The following is a 19,829-nucleotide window of genomic DNA, read 5'->3' on the forward strand; positions in this document are numbered from 1 at the left end:
CTCCAATTGAGGCGTCAGCGCTGCGACTGGTACAAAAGGCCATGTTGGGTCTTAGGAATGCATCAAAATCATCCAAAAACCACTTAATTTGATCCACATTGAACTCAAAGTGATTAAAAATACTTTTCAAGGTCAATAAACTTCAATTAAGCACTTATAACACATCCAAACATCAATTTATACATCAACTTTTATGGTTTCTACTCATTTAAACATAAAACTCAAAAATACAACTTCAACACAATTAAATCATGAACTTAACATATCAATACCATGGATTTACAAATAATAACATACACAAATTCACAATGACAAACTAGACCACGAATTCATCATCAATTCATAATAAGAACATGAAATTAAGAAGAAATTGCACAACATTTTTACTACCCATTTCTCATATAACCCATATGTGAATAGAAACTCCCACCTTACCTCAACAATCCACAAATCAAGCCTCTCAAATGAATGGGTCTCACTTCAATCTTCACTTCTAGCCTCCTAAGGTTCTTCTCTCCTAGCTCCCCTCTCGCATCTTCTCCCAAAATGTTCTTATGAGTTATGAGTTCTAACCCTAATTCTCATGAGACTACAATCTATTTATATTCTCTTGTTTGAACTTGGTTTTCTCACATAACTTAATGAAAATTGTAGTTCACACACATAAAAAGGCTGAAACACACATATAAAAGACATAAATACCCCCGGAAGTTAACTACCGATATTAAGTTAACCGACGACAACTAACCAACGATGGAACAAGTGGTAGTTATGTTCCTTGGATTTCATCGGCAGTTAAGTGCCGAGGGTCTCTTATAAGAACATAACAGACCTATGAGTTTCCAAAACTTCATTGTTGCAGATTGAAGTTCAAGAAGTGAAAATTATCCCAATCGTTGCAGATTCAACGCCAATTACGCTCACAAAATCAAGTAAGGTGTTATCATCCTATTGCATTGTTGTTTTGTGATTGAATTGTTAGTTTTTTTTTTTTGGATAAATTGTCTCATAATTAGATTTTGTTGATTTTATGATTTGATGTTAGATTAGAGTTGAATATAATATTGTTGTAGAATTGTTAGAAAATTGTGGTAGAATTTTTAGGATTAGTTTAGGTTTTGATGAATTGTTGTAGAATTGTTAGGATTAGTTTAGGTTTTTTATGAACTGTTGTTGTTATGAATTTGTGATTGAATGGTTAGGATTAGTTTAGGTTTTGATCACCGATTTCTTTATGTAGATATGTCTCAGACTCAGAATTAGGGTGATGTTCAGTTGAACAAAAAAGAGGGTGATGAGAAGAAGCAAGCAAAATCACTTGTGACATGGCACAAAATCGAATGTAATGGTTCCATAAAAAAAAAAATTGAAGGTGCCGATGTATAATTAGTCCAGACTGAGGAGGAGCGGGAGGACATGCTATTTTGGTCCTCAACCAAAAGCAGGTGCCACAAGGACTGTCGAGCACAACCTTTATTGAGATAAGCGACGAGGCAGATCATTAAATAATGTAATGACTTGTAATAATCTTGAATATGCCGCACATTTTGGAACATTTTGTTATTGAATAATCTTGAATAAGCTTGCGTATTGATTAAATTCGAAGCGAAATTGCGTATTTATTCAAATTTAAAATCATCTACGTTACATTACATTCTCCCTAAAGTGTCTTATAAGAATGAAGAGAACACAACACATGTATTCTACAAAATAAACTATATATGTTATCACATCGAATTCCCTCATATAAGACGAGTCATCACATAAAGCATGAGGTGCATTCCGTGACATAACTTATATAGTTGATTCTGCATAATACATGTTGTGTACTCTTAATCTTTTGACTTTTCAAACCAACAAGAATTTAATTTAAATTCCAACAAAATAAAGACACTACCTAATTTTTTGAAAGGAACAATAAAACTTCCGGGTAAATGCTTGAGAGTTGTTGTTTAATAGGTTTGACCTTATCCAATTTCAGAGGTAAGACAATTGTTGTCGTTGGAAGGTGCATTCCCTACCTAATCACGATCTTCTGGCAGAATCAAATTGTTGAGAATATCTTCAGTTGATCTCTACAATGTGATAAACATATCGATAAACGAAACCATGTTGTGTTGCCAAAAAATTGAGAACATGTTCCTCACGTCGTCGTCGTTCTTTAATTCTAGCCGACAGAACGTTATTCTCCCGTCGTCCAACGTTGGACGTTCATACCAAATGTATTTCACTCTCCTTGTGTCTCCGGGGTTGAGTCCTTGTTGATTTCATCCAGTTGATCCTTGAGACCTTTTAACGTCACATTAATGCACCGAACCTTGAACATCTGAGGATTTCCACCATTGAAGCGTATGCAAACACTGAACAAATCAGTCATTGTTTCAAACCTACACCAAAAAAAATTAAACAATCAATGAAAAACTCATTCAAACATTTCATCAAACACTTAGAGTGAAAATTATACATAAACCCTAAAATCATAACTATAACATAAAAATGAAAAAAAAAAAAATTAACAAAATTAATCAACTTATATCTACTTTTAAAATGAATCATATACTCTTACTTGTAATTCTACTCAAACATCAAAATTTAAAATAACCCTAAAAATCATAACTATAACATAAACATCACGCAAACATTTTAATAAAATTAATCAACTTACATCTACTCTAAAAATGAATTATAACATGTAAATCTACTCAAAAACTAAAATAAAATAAATCTACTGAAAAACTCAAAAACTAAAAAAGAAAAATATTTATAACAACTAAAATGTAAGTTAATAGCACTATGATTACTTACTTGTGATTTTGTTGAATAAATTTGATTGGGATTTTTAGAGATATTTTAAGAGAGATTTTGAAATTTTTTGAGATTTGAGAAATTTTGTATTAGGATCGCATAAGCAGTTAACTACCGATGGATCTCGCGGCAGTTAATTGCCGCCGGTTCCATCGACAGTTAACAACTGTCAGTTCTTTACCCATCGGTTATTAATTGCTGCAGGGGTATTTCAATCTTTTTGTGGTGTTTTCAGCCTTAACACATGTGTCATCAACAAATTTCTAACTTAATGAGCTTGGTTCCTATCACGTTTATTCTCTACAAATAAAACACTACTCATTTACTCACTTAAACCTCATATATACTCATACACCTTTATTTCCTTAATTTATCATAAACTCTTATTTTCTAATAATTAACCAAACCATCATTTACTCACTTAGCCTCCTAACTTTTCTAAAGTTGCGATTTTAGTCCCATAAGAAAAAAACTACAAAACCGCCCCCTAAGTTTTGCATATGTGGCAGTTTTGGCCCCAAGGTTAATTTTGACTCGGTGTACGCTGATGTGACACCTCACTTAGGAAGCCAAAACTGCTACAGTTGCAAAACTTAGGAGGCAAATTTGTAGTTTTTTTCTTAAGGGACCAAAATCACAACTTCGTAAAAGTTAGGGGGCAAAAACTGATGTTAAGCCTTTCATTTATTATGATAAAACTATTAGGGTGTTGTAAATGTCAATTCTATCATGTCATGTCTTTGCACTCCAATTTCTACCTTAAAAAAGTACCATATAATAGATAATTTTAAGTTTCTTTAAATCAAGGTGGAACTTAGAACAGCGATGGTCTTAGGGTGATCAGTGTTTTCAAATGCATTACCGATCGAAACGTAATCTATTAGTAGTTTAAATAAATGTTGTATTCGACAATCAAATTTGGAAAAGTCCACATGTCGAATTATTTACATCATCTTCTGGAAAAAAAATTAGTTACATCATATTAAATTTATATCATGTTTGTCGTTGAAAAAACTAGACATTGAAAATGATGGTCATATGAAAAATCATCACAGAGAATAGCAATAGTACATGTACGTCATATTCACATTATCAACGAGGGAAACAATATTATTTTATCTCATCATTTCTTGATCACCATCAAATAAGTGGTGCTTTTATCTCGGTTATATTTTTATATCATTTGATTTAGATTAAATTGAATATTTGGTCCTTAAATTGCTTGCATATTAACTTCATACTCTTTTTTTAGAGGACTCTATGTTATTAGTAATTTTTTTTAATGCCTATGTTATTAAATTAACTTGAGTGTGTTTTTAGGAGTTACTAGTTACAAACACATGCTTCGCACGTGTTAAATTACGTGTTCGGCAGAAAAAAAATGTTCCAAAGGAAACATGCACAAATTAAGGGAGTAGTTGCATTTTTATAATAGGTTGTTATTTGTGTCTTTGTAAAATATTTATCAAACCATTTAAAAAATATATATTTTGTTTATGAGATCATGAATTCAACATAATACTTAAGATTAAAATAATTGGAACAAATGAAGGAACCAATAATAAAGTGTTTATTTCCTTGGATTCATCATAAAACAACAATTAGTCTAAGAGCAGAACATGCCAACTACCTAGTGAATATTGCAGTTATAACATTACATGGAACTTTTAAAATGAATTGATTCTAAATTTGGCAATCTAGGTTATGTCTATCATTGATTTAGTTCAAAATGCATCATAATTTTATCTCAATTCAAAAGAGCTTTTTCTATAATATATATCTAGAGAAAACATCTTTTAAAATGAGTCAGCAAGCTAGTGCTATAAGAGTCCACAAACAACATTGCAACCGCAATTGCGACTACATTTTCCCCCATTTTCTCGGACCATAGTTGGGGATAAATGAGAAGAAAATATATAAGAAATTATATAAAGTCCAATTTCAATTTTGAAATAGCCAGGGCCAAATCATTTGGACAACATAAATAAAACCAAAAATAAGATAAAGAGCATAAATGAATACTCAAAAAATCATTGTACCATTGCACAACTAAAAATTCATTAAAAAATAGAGGATTTTTAAAAAAAAAATAGAGGACATTATTTTAAATAATGTGGATATATATTTATCCATATATATGGATAAATATTATGAGAATAATGTGAAAATTATAAATGAAAGTGAGATATTTATAGAGTTGATTTTGTAAAGTGTCCGTTATTGTTACCGTTGATTCTACCGTTGTTTAATGATTATGAAATATTTATAAAAAAATAAATAAATAAATTTTTTTACTATTCATTAGCATTGGTTAACTCGTAATAGATTAATTCTACTGTTCGTTAGAGTTGATTATACTTTTATTGTTTATTATCCTTGAATAATGAGGAAAATATCTCCAAAAAAAAAAAAAAACTGCCTCTTATTTCATTGGGTGTTTTTCACCACATAATATCAAATAAATATTAAATACAGGGTTAATTATAGTACACTACATATATTTTTGGTCACAATTTCTATGGTTAATTATATACATAACATATTATGACAAAACACAAATGTCTCCACAGTTCAAAAAAAAATAAAAAAAATAGTAACTCTCAAAACTTTATCATACAAAATACATCAACTTCTCACTACTTTGACCATTTAAACCAACCCCAAAACTTGTACTAAACATATATATACTTCGATTTGGCTATTGTCTTCATCCCCTCAATGTCATTATCATTCTCAAGCACCCATTATAGCTTTTGGATCTAAGGAATGAAAGTTCTCATCATACACTTTGAATCTACCTAGTATTTTAAAACAATAAAACAAAAGTTCATTACATAGTCCTCTAGGATAAACTGATTGGCACATAAATTAAAAGAAGAGTCCATCATTCATTACTTGTCTATTGGTTTTAGCAAGATAAATACAGAAAAATCTATATAAAGTTTAAAAAAATCATTTTAAGCTTTAGCAAGACATGAGGCCAGCCCTACCACTGTTTGTGGTTGTCTTTGAAAACAATCATTCACATGCACCATTCATAAGAATCAGTCATGCACCATTCATAAGCAGCAAAACATTGGCCAGGCTTTAACACTATAAATCTCTTTGTAGCATCCATACTATGCATAATACAAAAAAAAAACAGTGTTAGATAAATGTTTAGTTATGCCAAGATTTTAAATAGTGGATGCAATTGCACCACAATATTTAATATTGCGGTCAAGTGTGAAGTCCTAATTCAGGCTGTAGAGACATCAAAAACCTGGACCACCAAGAATCACAGTCTTGATCCAAAATAATTGACAATACATGGGTGCATGTGTAGATAGAAACCTATAGTATGGAAAAAAGAAGTAGGGATGTGAAACTAAATAGAGTTAGAAATATTTCACATACAGCATCTGGTGCATGGCAGGTGGCTTCAATAGCATACACTGCATCAAAACTATTGTCTTCGAATGGCATCTTCATGAAATCAGCCTGAAGAATGCATCTGTCAGGTCATCACTATAAATAACATCAGCAGCCAGGAGCGAGGAAGCATTTTCTGCATCTTCAATTTCTCTAGAAGTCCAAGAATACCTGGATGACACCAAAAAGTGATTGATTCCCACAGTCTGCCATCAAATAAGCATCACGAAAAATAAGAAATCAAACAGAGCTCCATGAAACCATAAATCAAGATACAATAGATCATCTAGAAAACTTGTAATAAACACAAAGAAAAAAGCTTCTTATCATATCGATATTCGACATGCTATAAGCCATTCTTAACAATTTATTAACAAACATATCGACATAAACACAAAACATATTTACCTTCATATATTTAAAGTTAAAATCCCCAGTCATTAAATGACTTCTCCTATACAGTATGAAGTGACAAAAAAGAGTGAAAGTGTATAATAACTGATCCTAACATTTTATTATTATTAGAGATTAAAGTGAAAGCAAAAGTAAGAAAGGAATAAGAAAAATAATGGACCTAAAAGAACTGTTATATACAGTTTATTAATATTCGATCAAAGACTTACTCTCATACTTGTAGGCTCTGTAACACTCCGTTTTCCCAACATAAAAATTTCATAAAAATAATCAGAGTATTCACATAAACGGAATGTCACATTCTTTTCTTAAAATCCTAGACTGAATAAATAACTATTTATCCTTTAAAATTCAATAACAAAATCTTTAATACTTCGCAGCGGAATTTATTCAAAAACAGTCTTTGGCACGAAGGCCTCTTCATAAATGTCTCATAAAAATCCAATCTAAAAATATAGTCATAAATCTTCAAAAACAATACGTAAGGAATAGAAAAGCAATAACAAAGTTCTCATCCCGTTACGTATCAGAGCACCTAAGACACACGAGAGAGCTAATCCACTCACGACAGCAATCTAACAGCAACTTAAACTCGATCACCTGCAAATTACTCATATGAAGAGCAACATTTTCAAGCAGAAGGGGTGAGATTTCACAAAACAATAATAGTAAGCATATAATTCAACAATTATATTTAATCAACATCCAATCATCTTAACATTCATTATAGATAATAATATATCATTAAACACTTCAATCATAGTTTGTACACTTCACAATTTATCAACATAAACATCATTGACTCGACAATACGACTCTAACTCGACTATGCAACTTAGACCTCTTATATACATGTGATACTAATACGGAGCATCAAGCCCCTATCGCTATTTAAGTATTAATATACTCCAGAGCATCAAGCCCCTATCGCTATTTAAGTATTAATATACTCCAGAGCATCAAGCCCCCAACAAAGAATGCTAATGCATGAACTCGACTTCTTAAACATCTTAAATCGACAACTCTTGTATAATCCAATAATTTGGAACTTCATCATCTTAATCAACTTAGACCGACTCATGCAGCTTAGTTAAATAACAACAGCAACACAATAGTATACAAAAACAGCATGACATGATAATATCAAATGCAAGTCAACAACGTCTCAATTATTCACATATAATTCAAGTAATACATATACAATTATATCACAATATAACATCATCAAAACACATCATCAAATAACACATCTTTAGATAACACATCTTTATATGACACATCTTTATATAGCACATCTCTATATCAACAAATCTTTAAAGCACACTTCTTCAAATAGCACATTAATACACATCACTAAATCATATGAGATTAAAATCAGGAAAATAAATATATTAAACTAATACACATGAAACATAATAGATACAAAATAGCAATTTGAAGGGATTGACACGACATAGTGTTAAATTTCTAGAATGGAAATTCAATCAAAATTGCAGTTTAATTATACTAATCAATTAGCAATAAGAATTCAATCATATAATGGTCAATGTACAAATATAACCACAGCAGAAAGTTTTGTTCTTTGCAAAGCCAAAATAAACTAACTAAATTCAACATAAAGTTTAAGTATCACGTATAACATACTAAAACAAAATATAAATTAATATAATTGATAAACACTATGATTTCTCAATTTTTATCATACTTTATTTTGATATGGCTTATCAATTGAATCGAAAAGTAGTAACCAATGAAACAAGGCATATGCACGGCACAAAATCATATTCCAGTACATGATGCAATAATTAATCAATACGAGTCGATTGACAATAAAACAAATCAAAATTTGAAGCACAAAACAGCACACATGAATATAACCTCAATCAACTACCAATTTAGCACGCAAAAATAGTGAATTTAGAGACAAGAATATACCTAAAATCACAACTGTAAACTATAGCATGAATTTAACATTAATTTATTAAAAGAATAAGGAAATAATCAAATTTAACAACCCTTCACTACCCACATGAGTACACAACCCTTATGATGAATAAATAGTGAATTTAGAGACAAGAATATACCTACTCTTTCAACATCAATCTAACAATTTTTCATCAATTCCTCACTCTAACCCTAATTCTCAAATCCTCCAAAACTAATCCCACCCTTGTTAAATTTAATCATCAGAATTACGGACTTAATAAGATTGAATGTTAGTCTCACCCTTACCTTATAAGATGAAATCGCAGCCCCTCTAGCTCTTCTTCCTTCTCTTGGCTTTTCTCCCTTTTCTCCAAATGATTGTACATTATGTTTTTCTAAACTAGGCCTTTCCTATTTATATCTCCACCATCCATCTTATCTTATTTCTCTTTCTCCCCCAAACTCTCTAAAATCTCATAACAACCCCTAAACCCAATATTATTTTATTTTCAAATCTTATTCTATTAAATAATATAATAAGCCACTTAATAAATTACATAATCATATAAATATATTCTAAACTCTTCTTAATAAATTCTAGACTCAATTAAATAATTAAATAAAACAAATAATTCAAAGAGGGCGTTACAGGCTCCATATTGTCATATTAAAACATCATCATCTAAATCTAAGATTCCTTCATTCTCTTAGTCCTTAATTCTTAAACCAGATATCCAGATCATGGTCTACTTGCATTTCATGCATCTGCATTACCATTGAGTCTTGTGTCTTTGTCAAAAGAAGAAAAAAAACATTGAGTTTGTGTTTATTTTTATCTTACATTTTGGAGCGGATACTATTCTAAATGAAAAACACATGGTTTATAATGATTCCTTGATGATGATTGTATATTTTTATTTGATGTCTTAAATTATTATTGATTTTATTGCATGGGTGTTGAAGACTAACCCTTACAACCAACATTTTAGGTACCAAAGAAGTTATGATATGTGCTTGTATTTTGTTTGAAGCGCGTTTGCGGGGAAATAAATTTGGGTTTTTCTGAGTTGTAATTTAAAATATTTTTTGAAGTTTATTAGTGTCATAGTTAACTCGACTTAAAATGTTAGGTTTGTAATTAAATCATTGTTTACTATTTTTGTTAAGTTCTAGTTTGGAATTTAATATGCTTGACTATTGTTAAAAAAAAAGTCCTATTTTTCTAAAAATAAAGAATTAGACGTAATGTCTTGCATGAAAAATCCAGAGCGTTACGGTTTATATTATGGTATTTATTTTTAATACCCGGTAATGAATTAAAATGTTGATTATTTTTTAAATTCGTGCAAATCTTTTCCCACATTTTAACTTACGTTATTCATGATATATAAGATCGAGTCTCCAACATATTTTACTATCTTTTATTCATTCATAGCCATTCAGTTTATTTTCTCCACTTTTGCAGGTTAGCTTCTTTTTGACCTTATCCGAAAGAGTCATTAAACCGATCAAACTGCTCTTGGAATTTTAGCTAAATTCAGTTATGATGTCCGTAAATAAATGACTCAACTTCATAAATCACAATAAAGAGTATTCCTGAGTTATCAATAACTTTTTCTCACTTCTCCTCTTTCTACTCAATGAATTTCCAACTCATTGATCTCCTTTTACTATGTTGCTTTTGGATTATAAATGTTCTTAAGACTATAGTCGTCCCTTCAAAAATCTTAAAAATCAAGGAGAATGTGAGTAACAAAAATCTTAAAGAAAAGTGCACGCCATATTTCCAATAACAATCAATTGAAGAAATCAACTCTTTTTAATCAACATGATATATTGAAACGATCCCCGACACAAGAAGTGCTAAACGGGAATTAAAGCGATTTATTTCAGTAAAACTCCATCACAATATAATAAAATGTAACAAAAATCTTGAAACCTAGAAAGTTTAAAATACATGGCAACATTTATATGACATATTACAATCGATGTGTGACTTATTTATTTGTAAAGTTCCATCACTCCAAGGATGGAGAAAGCACGACAAACAACTTGGAATTTAGAAAATCCAGAATGTTTACCCAAACTTTCAAATTCTTTTGAAGTTCTTTCCTTACCACCAGCTGTGATAAACATCATGTTATCAACAATTGAAATCATCTTAGATGCATTTGTTGATTCTAGATCTTCTGGAGATATGAAATCCACAATAATGACCTTACCATTTGAAGGCAAAGCTTTGTGACAATTGATTAAAGTTTCTAAGCATTTTTCATCCGACCAATTATGGAACACAAGCTACAATAACATAAGCCATGTGTACAAAGTTAGAATCAATGATATTAGCAAGAATTTATAATTAATTAGATAAAATAAATATTTTATATTTATATTTCTTTGGGTTAATAGTGTTTTACCACTTGTAATATAGGTCATTTCTGGATTTACCCTCCTGTATTTTTTTTTATTTACCTCCCTGTAATTTTTTTTTTTTTCAGAATACCCCATAATAGGCCATTCAAAAACCAAAATTTTTAAAGAAAAAAATTTCGTTTTTTAATGGTCTATTAGGGGGGTTTTAGGAAAAAAAAAATTACAAGGGTAAATAAAAAAAAAAATTACATAAGGTAAACCCGGAAATGACTTATATTACATGGGCTAAAGCCCTATTTTATTTAATGGCATATATATATATAAAAGAAGATGATTAATTTTTTTTCTTCATATTTATGTATGTATACCACCAACCTTAATCATTATAGCATCTCCTTGTGGAACACATTCAAACATATTTCCTCCAACATGTTCGATCCCTAAATAAAATTTGACAATATTTCATAACTATAGGGAAAGCTTTTCAAAAACAAATAATCTTGGGAAAGTGGTCACTAAATATAAAATTTGAGATGTGATCAAATAATAACCTGGAAAGGGTGGTGCATGTTCAATCACTTGTGGGAGATCAAAATTGATTGCCTTTATTGATGGATATTTGGATATAATCATTTTGAGACATTGTCCATTTCCACCTCCTACATCAACCAGTGTTGATATTCCTTCATATCCTTTGTATATTTCAAGGATTATTTTCATGTGAATTGCACATGTTTGAGTCATTGCTTTGTTAAATAAGTTGTTTATTTGTTGATCTTTCTCAAAGTATTCATAGATAGGTATTCCATGAACTTTCTCGAATACGTTTATCTCTGGTTCTATAATTGCTTCCTTCAAATTCGACCTATATCACAAAAATTATTTTTGTTTTTAACAACACAAACGATTATTTTTTGTGACTATCGAATTTTTAGCTATCGAATTTCAAGGAAGAAACGCTTACCACACTCCTAGGAAAGCTGGGTGATTCAAATATGATGTGAATGCGTCCATATAATTATCCTCATTTTCATGATGGACAAAGTGTTTACCGGCAGGTGTGATTGCATAAACTCTCACAATGCTACCATCATCGTTGGTCCGAGTGGAAATGGACAGGAGACCGTGGCTAGCAAGTAAGCGCAGCATACGGTCAAGCCTATTTGGTAAGTCGGAGTATTGAGTTATTGGTAACTTTGAGGCAATTTCGAAAGCCGACACAAATCCAACACTACTTTCATGTGATATTTCCTTAGCAATGATATCAAACAAGTTGAGTTCAATTGCAGCTTTAAAAACTGCAGGAAACACCATATTGGAACCTATAATCATGGCTAAGAGGGTACCACTATCATCTATTTGTGGGGTGAGAGTTTCCACTACATGGTTCTCTTTATCATTGGTATAGGAACCCATGTTTTTTTTCTTTCTTTGTTGGGTGAGTCTATGCAAATTGTGATGGTTGTGTATTTACTTCTTTCAAGTTCTCTATTTTATAGCCAGATTTGGCACTAAACATTCAATTTCTTGTTAATTTATGTCACTATCTCATTTTGATGTGACACTTAAAAATTCTATAATTAGAACGTTAATTAATAACGTTATACTAATTAAATGCTTTCAACGAAATCCTAGTTAACATATAACCCTAGAATAGACTTGTTCCTGCTTCAAAAGTAATTATAATACGTCAAAGTTAACTTATGACTTGCACTTTTGATTACATCTTTTAACTCATATCGTATGAGACCTCAATAGATATATTGCTTTTCTTGACTTCAAAAGATAACTTGGAAACACCAAAATACATATACATATTTGTGACATTTGTATCTCCACTCTAAAACTTTGATACTCCATAAATACGTATTTTTAACATATAATGTATAAACTCTATAATCAAAATAAAGTTGTTTGATAATGTCATTCTCTCTTGAGCTTATAAGATTTTTATGGATTTATAACATATTTTGAGATATTATTTCAAATAGCATTTGAACTTATTTTCTCTCTCAATTTCACCCTCGATATCTTAATTAAAATATTAAATATCCATTTATATAAAGTAAACCCTTCAAAAAAAATTAAGGATATTTTAATTTATATATAAATTAATTAGACAATTTATTAATATTTGTGCAAACATCAGGACGTATCAAAATCAAAAATATATAAATTACACTTCTCTTCCCTAAGAGAAGTTTGAATTACATTTCACTCCCCTCTTATGTTAAAATATACACTCCCCTCCCTTAAAAAGTAAAATTTATACTCCCCTCCCCTATGAGATGCTTGAATTACAACACCCTCCCTTAATAAATATGCACTACACTTTAATCTATTTTAACATAAATAAATATTTTTATAATATATGATAATTAAATTTAAATATTTTGTTATTAATTTAAATATTTTAACAGGATTAAATTGCATAATTTTTGTACAAAAAAATAGCATAAACTTTTCATGAAAAGAAAGTCATCATAAGAAATATTAAATAACATAAACAATAGATCAAACAAATTCAATAAGAGACCAAAATATTAAATAGCATAACCAAAGTCTACAAAAACGCGTGGTTTGCGAGAAGAATAGTTCATGAAACGAATAAATTTTCAAAATAGATGCCAACAAGTGTGCATATATCAATTGAAATCTAATTTTAATTACTATAAGTAGCATAGCCTGCCAAATATTTATTTCTAGAACAAAATAAAATTATGTGTGACGTTGTAAACAAGAGAAAGTCAGCTGATGTTTGTTTTTAGTTAGTAAGTCAGCTGATGTTTATTGTTAAAATAATGATATAAGAACGATAAGTGAGAGAAAGACATCTTATATGTAATGTTGTTCTTATTTTAAGGTGGTAAAAAATAAAAGGTTCCCCGTGAGCTTAACTCAGTTGATATGGATATTGCATATTATATGTAGGGGTCGGGGTTCGAACCCCAGACACCCCACTTCTTCGTAATTAAATTGTGTGAGCTCTAATCACTAGGCTACTTAACAAAAAAAAAAAAGGAAGGAAAACAACTCGGTCCATAAAAATAACATTCTTAAAGCATCAACTAATAAGGTTGAAGATAAACTATTACTCATTGACCACAATTAAAGAATCTGATCAAGTAGTTTTAATTTTTGTTAAAATATCCATGCTAAGCATTTCATTTATGAAAAATATGTGGAGGAATACAGGAGATCCTTTTAGCATGAATTCTCGAATAATCTCTTAACATATTATCATATTGGTGGGTATTCGTATATGATATATTCCAACAGCTTTGAAGTTCATATACTTCAAAATAGATGATGAACCGTATCCCTTACTTATCATGCACCGTTACATGTTCGATATTTCCCGATACGTGTTAAGAGTCTCACATCGGATAGGTGATGGCCTGACAATGTGTTTATAAGTGGGGAAAATTCTCACCTCACAAGCCGATTTTGTGGGGTTGTGTTAGGCCCAACCACCATTTCTAGAATATGTTGAAGAGTATCCGAAGATTAAATTTTATTTAAAAAAAAAAACAATTATCCGATATTTTCCAGATACATCTGGGATACGAAGGATAGACGGTGGAAAATCGATATGTGCGAGTTATCTGATGTTTCTATTATATTTGGTATATATGTAATTGACTAAGTAATGATGTTCTTTTATTTAGGATATATTATATATGTAATTGACTAATTGTCGCTTTCTTTATTATCAATCTTACTTACATTTATATTTCTATTGTTGCCGCCGTCTGTTTTGTGTCTCTTTGTTTGTTTGAGAACGATGCTATTGTTGATTGTTGTGAGAATGCAATTTCATTGTTGTGCCTTATCGTTTTTATATGTTTGTTTGGTCTAAGTTTTGCGTCAATTTTTTTGCTTTTGAGTTTTAGTCCATATTTTGTATTTTGAGTTTTAATATGTAGTTTAAATTTCATTTTTTTTGTTGAAGTATCACAGCCGTATCGTATCCTGAATTTTAAAAATTTTCTGTATTGGTGCCGTATCGTATCGATATCGTATCATGTATATGGGCTTCATAGCCCAACAATAACCAATTATACCCCATGTAACTGTTAGATTTAATTCAAGTTTAGATGATTATTGTCTTAATCGAGGTTTGTTTGGTTAAAACACAAAAGTAATCAAGTTGGTTATTAGTTTTTCACCCTTTAGCTTGTTTTTAGCGAAGTTAGTTAGGGTTTGTGAGATAACTTGTTTCACAATCCAAGTAACTAATCATGTATATAATCATCATTGTATGTGTAATTCAATTTTAATGAATTTAGAATTTATACAAAAACTTCTCTTTCTCTTTTCTTCTTAATTCTCTCTAAATTCCTAAAACAAAACCCTAGCTTGCTTTGCAAGCAATTTTGCTGCGCTAACAGTAACAATGTATTTATCTTCTTTGATTAGCACTAATATCTGAAAAATTGGAAATTTTTACTCTTATAAATTGGAAATTGATCTATTAAATAATAATTTTTACTTCATCAGTTGGATTGATGAAAGTTAATGATTATAATGACTTATCAAGTGAGTAACTGTATGTAGAGTTACTCCTGAAATAAGTTGAATTTCCTTCTTATTTATTTATTTATATTATATACACAAATTGTAATATTGGGATTTCACAAACAAACAAAAACTTATGTTGGAGTCTGTCATAGTTTTTTAGTGAGAGAAATTCCAACTTTCCACTAAGTTCTCTTTCTTTTTCACTCTTTGAGGAGTGGTGGTTTTACGTCATTTTTGGACATATAATCACCTATTTGTATCTTTTTCCCCTTTCTTTCGATCTAAATAAGTGATTTTCACGTATATGAAGTTTTTTCTTGTGTTTTCTTCGTGATTTCATCGTCTGAGTGCGGTGTTGTGTTGTTCGTCGTCTTGTGTGGTGTTGTTTGATTTCGTGTGTCTTCTTGCGGTGTTTGTTTAGATCATATTGAATGATCAACTTCAGTCAATCACATATTCAATCAATGATTTCTACGTCGATGTTGTAGATCCGAAAGCATGCTACTACTAGAAAAAGCTGAAATACCGACGGAATTTAGAGACGGAATTAATTTTGTCTCTATTAGAGACGAAATTGGAGACGGAAAAAAGCACTGAGAGACGAAAATTATAATTTATGTGCTTGTGACGGTTTTAGAGACGGAAATATCCGTGTCAAAATTGTTCTGTCTCTAAATCCGTCTCTACATAGCTTGATTTATCATTAATGCTATTAAAGGACATTTAGAGACGGAATTTAGAGACAATCTATTTCCGTATCTAATGTATTCCGTCTCTGTTTCCATCTCTAAATGGTCGATAGTTATAGAAATAGTCAAACTTCTGTTAGAGACGGAAAGTTTCCGTCTTTGATCAATTCCGTCTCGAATGAAAAGTTAATTTTTCCACCAAATTATTTCATTGCCCGCCTAATTTTTTGAAAGGTGCCGCCCAGCTCATCAAAATTTTGGTTTGCTCTTTTTAATTTTTCTTTAATAATATAATAATAATAAGAATAATATAGGTTATGTCTCTCTCTCCCACTCACATTTCACTTCTACTACTCTTTTACACTTCACGTTCTCTCTTCTCCTCTTTGCTCTTTCACTCTCACCACCATCTCACCTCTATCAATTCCTCCTATACCCAATTCCAAACCCTATTACCAACAGCCCCATTTCATCCTTCTCCTCAATTACCAACAGCTCACCTCCATCAATTTCTCTTATTCCCAATTCCAAACCCTAATTCCAATTACGGGATACAAAGACAAACCAAATACCAAGTGAAGATTCTTTGTTAAAAATCTTAGGTAATTTCATCTTTATCAATTTCAACTTTTTTCTTCATGTTCTTTGTTGCTTAGTTTCTTATGTGAAGTTTGTAATTTAGATTTTTTTCACCTCTCCAGTTTATAAATTTGTAAATAGGGGTATGTAAATTGGAGTTGAGAACCCAATTGATAAATTGGAGTTGTAAAAAAATTGGGGTTTTTTTTGTTACAAAAAAAAAAGGGTTTATACGTGAGAAAAAAATTGGTGAACTTCAGTTTCTTTATCATTTCTATATGTATGTGTGTCTGTTGTGCATTCTGTTCCTATTATTCATTAATTATGCATTGTTCTATCTAAGTTTAGTGTTTCATTGCTAAGGTTATTTGACTATAATTTTACTACTTACTTGCTTAGTTATAATATATGGTCTAACTGTGCTATCTCTATGCAATGGGGCAGTGATTTTTAATATGACCCATAGGTGAAAAAGTGTTAAATTTAGCATGTTCAGCTTATTCCCCAAGTGAAAAAGCGTTTAACTTAATCATTATTATTATTATTTAGTGAGTTTTGGTTGATTTTGAATTTGAATATCAATGATTGGGTTTGAATTTGAGTAGTGATGCATTTGATATTACTCTTTTATCTCTTTTTCTCTGTTTGTTGTAATGCTTAAGTTTTAGCCAAGTTTTAGGTTTTAAGACTTCATATTTACATGATTCCACTTATAGGCCAATGTAGTTTAGTTGGAGTCAATTAGATTGAAACATTTTCTATTTCATAGGCTGATGTAGTCCACTTATTTTTGATCATTTACATTTCAAGAAAGAGGAAGAGAAATAAGAAGCAAAAGAGGTTAGTATATGTTTTCATCATTTTGCTCTTAGAATTTATTTATGATACTGATTGAGTTTGAATATTATTTCCTAAAATTTGAAAAACACAATGCATCGAAATGTGAAATAAATAAAAAGGAAGAACTAATATTCTTAGACTGATCTAGAAGATAACATGATACTGTGATTCAAACCTCTGTTGTGGGTGCTTTTATATGCAGTCTTTGGTAGTGATAAGCCAGTAAACCTTTAAAAGGGTCAGCCTACAATATTCATTTATTTGAAAACATTTCCAATGTATGTTTAGTGTCCTACCTAGCTGATGGCTCGTTGCATATCATGTACATATAGTTTTTAATATATTATCATCATATCAATTTCTTATAGTGTTTCATTTTTGTATATCCTCTAGTATTATTCCATACATTCTCCATCACTATTTTTCAATTACAAAATGAAAGCAAAAAAAAAAAAAACAGAACAACCTAGAAAAAAAAAAAAGGCCTTTATGGTTGTCAAATAGTTAATTACTTGATAGTCTATATCTCTTGCAAAGTAACACATGCATGGGTTATTATTATATTATTACACACTAGAAAAATTCAGAACAACCTAACTCTCCGCACCAAAGAATATAGAATTACTATATCTACACATGAAAAATATATACCACCTAATCAAGTATTTGTGCTCATTGTTGTTTGCTTGTTTTCTTGATTTTGTTTTTGGCAGGTATTGGAAATGGCATTCCTCTTGATGTTGTTACTACTCCTAAGATTGCAAAGGTTTTGACTCACAGATATTACTTTAACTTTGGTGGAAATCCTGTTTGTATAGATGTAGAATTGGCTGTTTTGAAAGTAATAATAGAAAAGAGTGAGGTCCCATTTGAAAGAGGGACTTAACGCACTCAAAGACAAATATAAATGTAAGGTTTCTATTCCTTTTTCCATCTAAGATTAATGCATAAGAAAGCATTCATGAATTCATTCTAGGGAGAGTAACATAAAAGAATCATAATTTGTTTTTCTCTCTTTATGTCTCTAATAAACTTGTTTTTTTATTCTATTATAATTGCTGATGTGAGGAAAAGGTTTGATGCTTAGAGTTGAACTTGTCACTGGCTGTGAACTTAAAATGCCAGCCAAAGATGAAACACGAAAGGTGATGGGCCAAATAAAAGGTAAAGTCTTGATCCTTATAGGCTAAGTTTTTCCGCATTTTCAGCAGTCAGGGATTCCATGCATTCTTATAAGTTTAGGGTCTCAGATTTGGAGCAAGTTATATAACTACTTTTGAACCAGATTTAGAGCTTGAAATCTGATCTAAATCAGCCATTTAAGCCATATTTTTAACAATTTTCAATGTCACTAATCAGCTTTTCTGTTACCATTTAAAAAGGTTCTGGAATTGTATTCAGAAATCAGCTCCCTTATCTTTTACCAAAGATGTAAGTTACATTAGTCTCTAATTCTCTCCTTTGTTAAAATTTCATTAATAAATAGTATTAGTCTTAGTCTTTATTATTTAGAGCTTACTAATTTTCTTGGGTGCAGGTTTCCTAATGGATGCTATGAAGTGCACATTATCTAGAATTTGACCTGTGAAGCTTAAATAAGATGCAAGTGTAAATAAATGACAACTTATTTTATGATAAGTTAAACTCTATTAGAATATTATGTATTCACTCAAGCAAGTAAAGTTTATAAATTTTAAATGCTTGCTTAGACCAATATAATTTAAAATTTCTATTGTGAATTTGATTTCAGAGGCATTTTTTTTTTTTTTTTAAAAAAACATTATATTTAGAGACGGAATTTATGTTTCCGTCTCTGTAGAGACGGAATTATATACCTTAGAGACGGATTTATATTCATCAGTTTCATCTTTGAGTGACGGTTTTTTTATTGTTAGTGACGGAATTTTTCTGTCTCCAATCAGAGACGGAATTGTTTATGTCTCCAGTCAGAGACGGAAATATTAATTCCGTCTCGAACAAGCTTAGAGACGACGAAATTAACAACGGAACTTGATCCGTCTCTGATTCCGTCTCTAACAGGATTAGTGACGGAAATTTTGCAATTTAGAGACAGATATCTCCTGTCTCTATATGAAATTTTTCTAGTACAGTCTAGTGATTTAGATTTTATCATATTATTTTTAGGCATTTTACCGTTGTATGTTATTAACTTGGATGATGTGTCTCTCAACAAAAAAAAAACTTGGATGATGTGAGTTTGTTCGCAAATTCATCTTTTATATTTTTAGTGATGTTGATCAAGAATATCAA

General features: G+C 30.5%; 1 protein-coding gene and 1 long non-coding RNA gene across 5 annotated transcripts; one reads left to right on the forward strand and one right to left on the reverse strand.

The window, feature by feature from the left end:
* Positions 1-10,372: 10,372 nt before the first annotated feature.
* LOC11408538 (isoliquiritigenin 2'-O-methyltransferase) lies at positions 10,373-12,392 on the reverse strand. Its single transcript, XM_003621292.4, has 4 exons — positions 11,894-12,392; positions 11,481-11,794; positions 11,305-11,369; positions 10,373-10,854 (listed from the first exon to the last, which is right to left on the reverse strand). The coding sequence occupies exons 1-4, from the start codon at positions 12,343-12,345 to the stop codon at positions 10,558-10,560; spliced, it is 1,128 nt and encodes a 375-aa protein (XP_003621340.1). The 5' UTR covers positions 12,346-12,392; the 3' UTR covers positions 10,373-10,557.
* Positions 12,393-16,470: 4,078 nt separating this feature from the next.
* LOC11414187 (uncharacterized) lies at positions 16,471-19,307 on the forward strand. 4 transcript variants are annotated; one of them, XR_003006733.2, is made up of 6 exons: positions 16,471-16,741; positions 17,488-17,558; positions 18,272-18,467; positions 18,633-18,722; positions 18,941-18,989; positions 19,096-19,307. It is a non-coding gene; the product is annotated as an uncharacterized lncRNA (long non-coding RNA). The 4 variants fall into 4 exon arrangements; XR_003006732.2 differs by having other exon boundaries at positions 18,272-18,722; XR_005642873.1 differs by having other exon boundaries at positions 17,529-17,558; positions 18,272-18,722.
* The last annotated feature ends 522 nt before the right edge of the window (positions 19,308-19,829 follow it).

This window comes from Medicago truncatula, chromosome 7 (assembly GCF_003473485.1).
Source record: "Medicago truncatula cultivar Jemalong A17 chromosome 7, MtrunA17r5.0-ANR, whole genome shotgun sequence".
NCBI classification, from domain to species: domain Eukaryota; kingdom Viridiplantae; phylum Streptophyta; class Magnoliopsida; order Fabales; family Fabaceae; genus Medicago; species Medicago truncatula.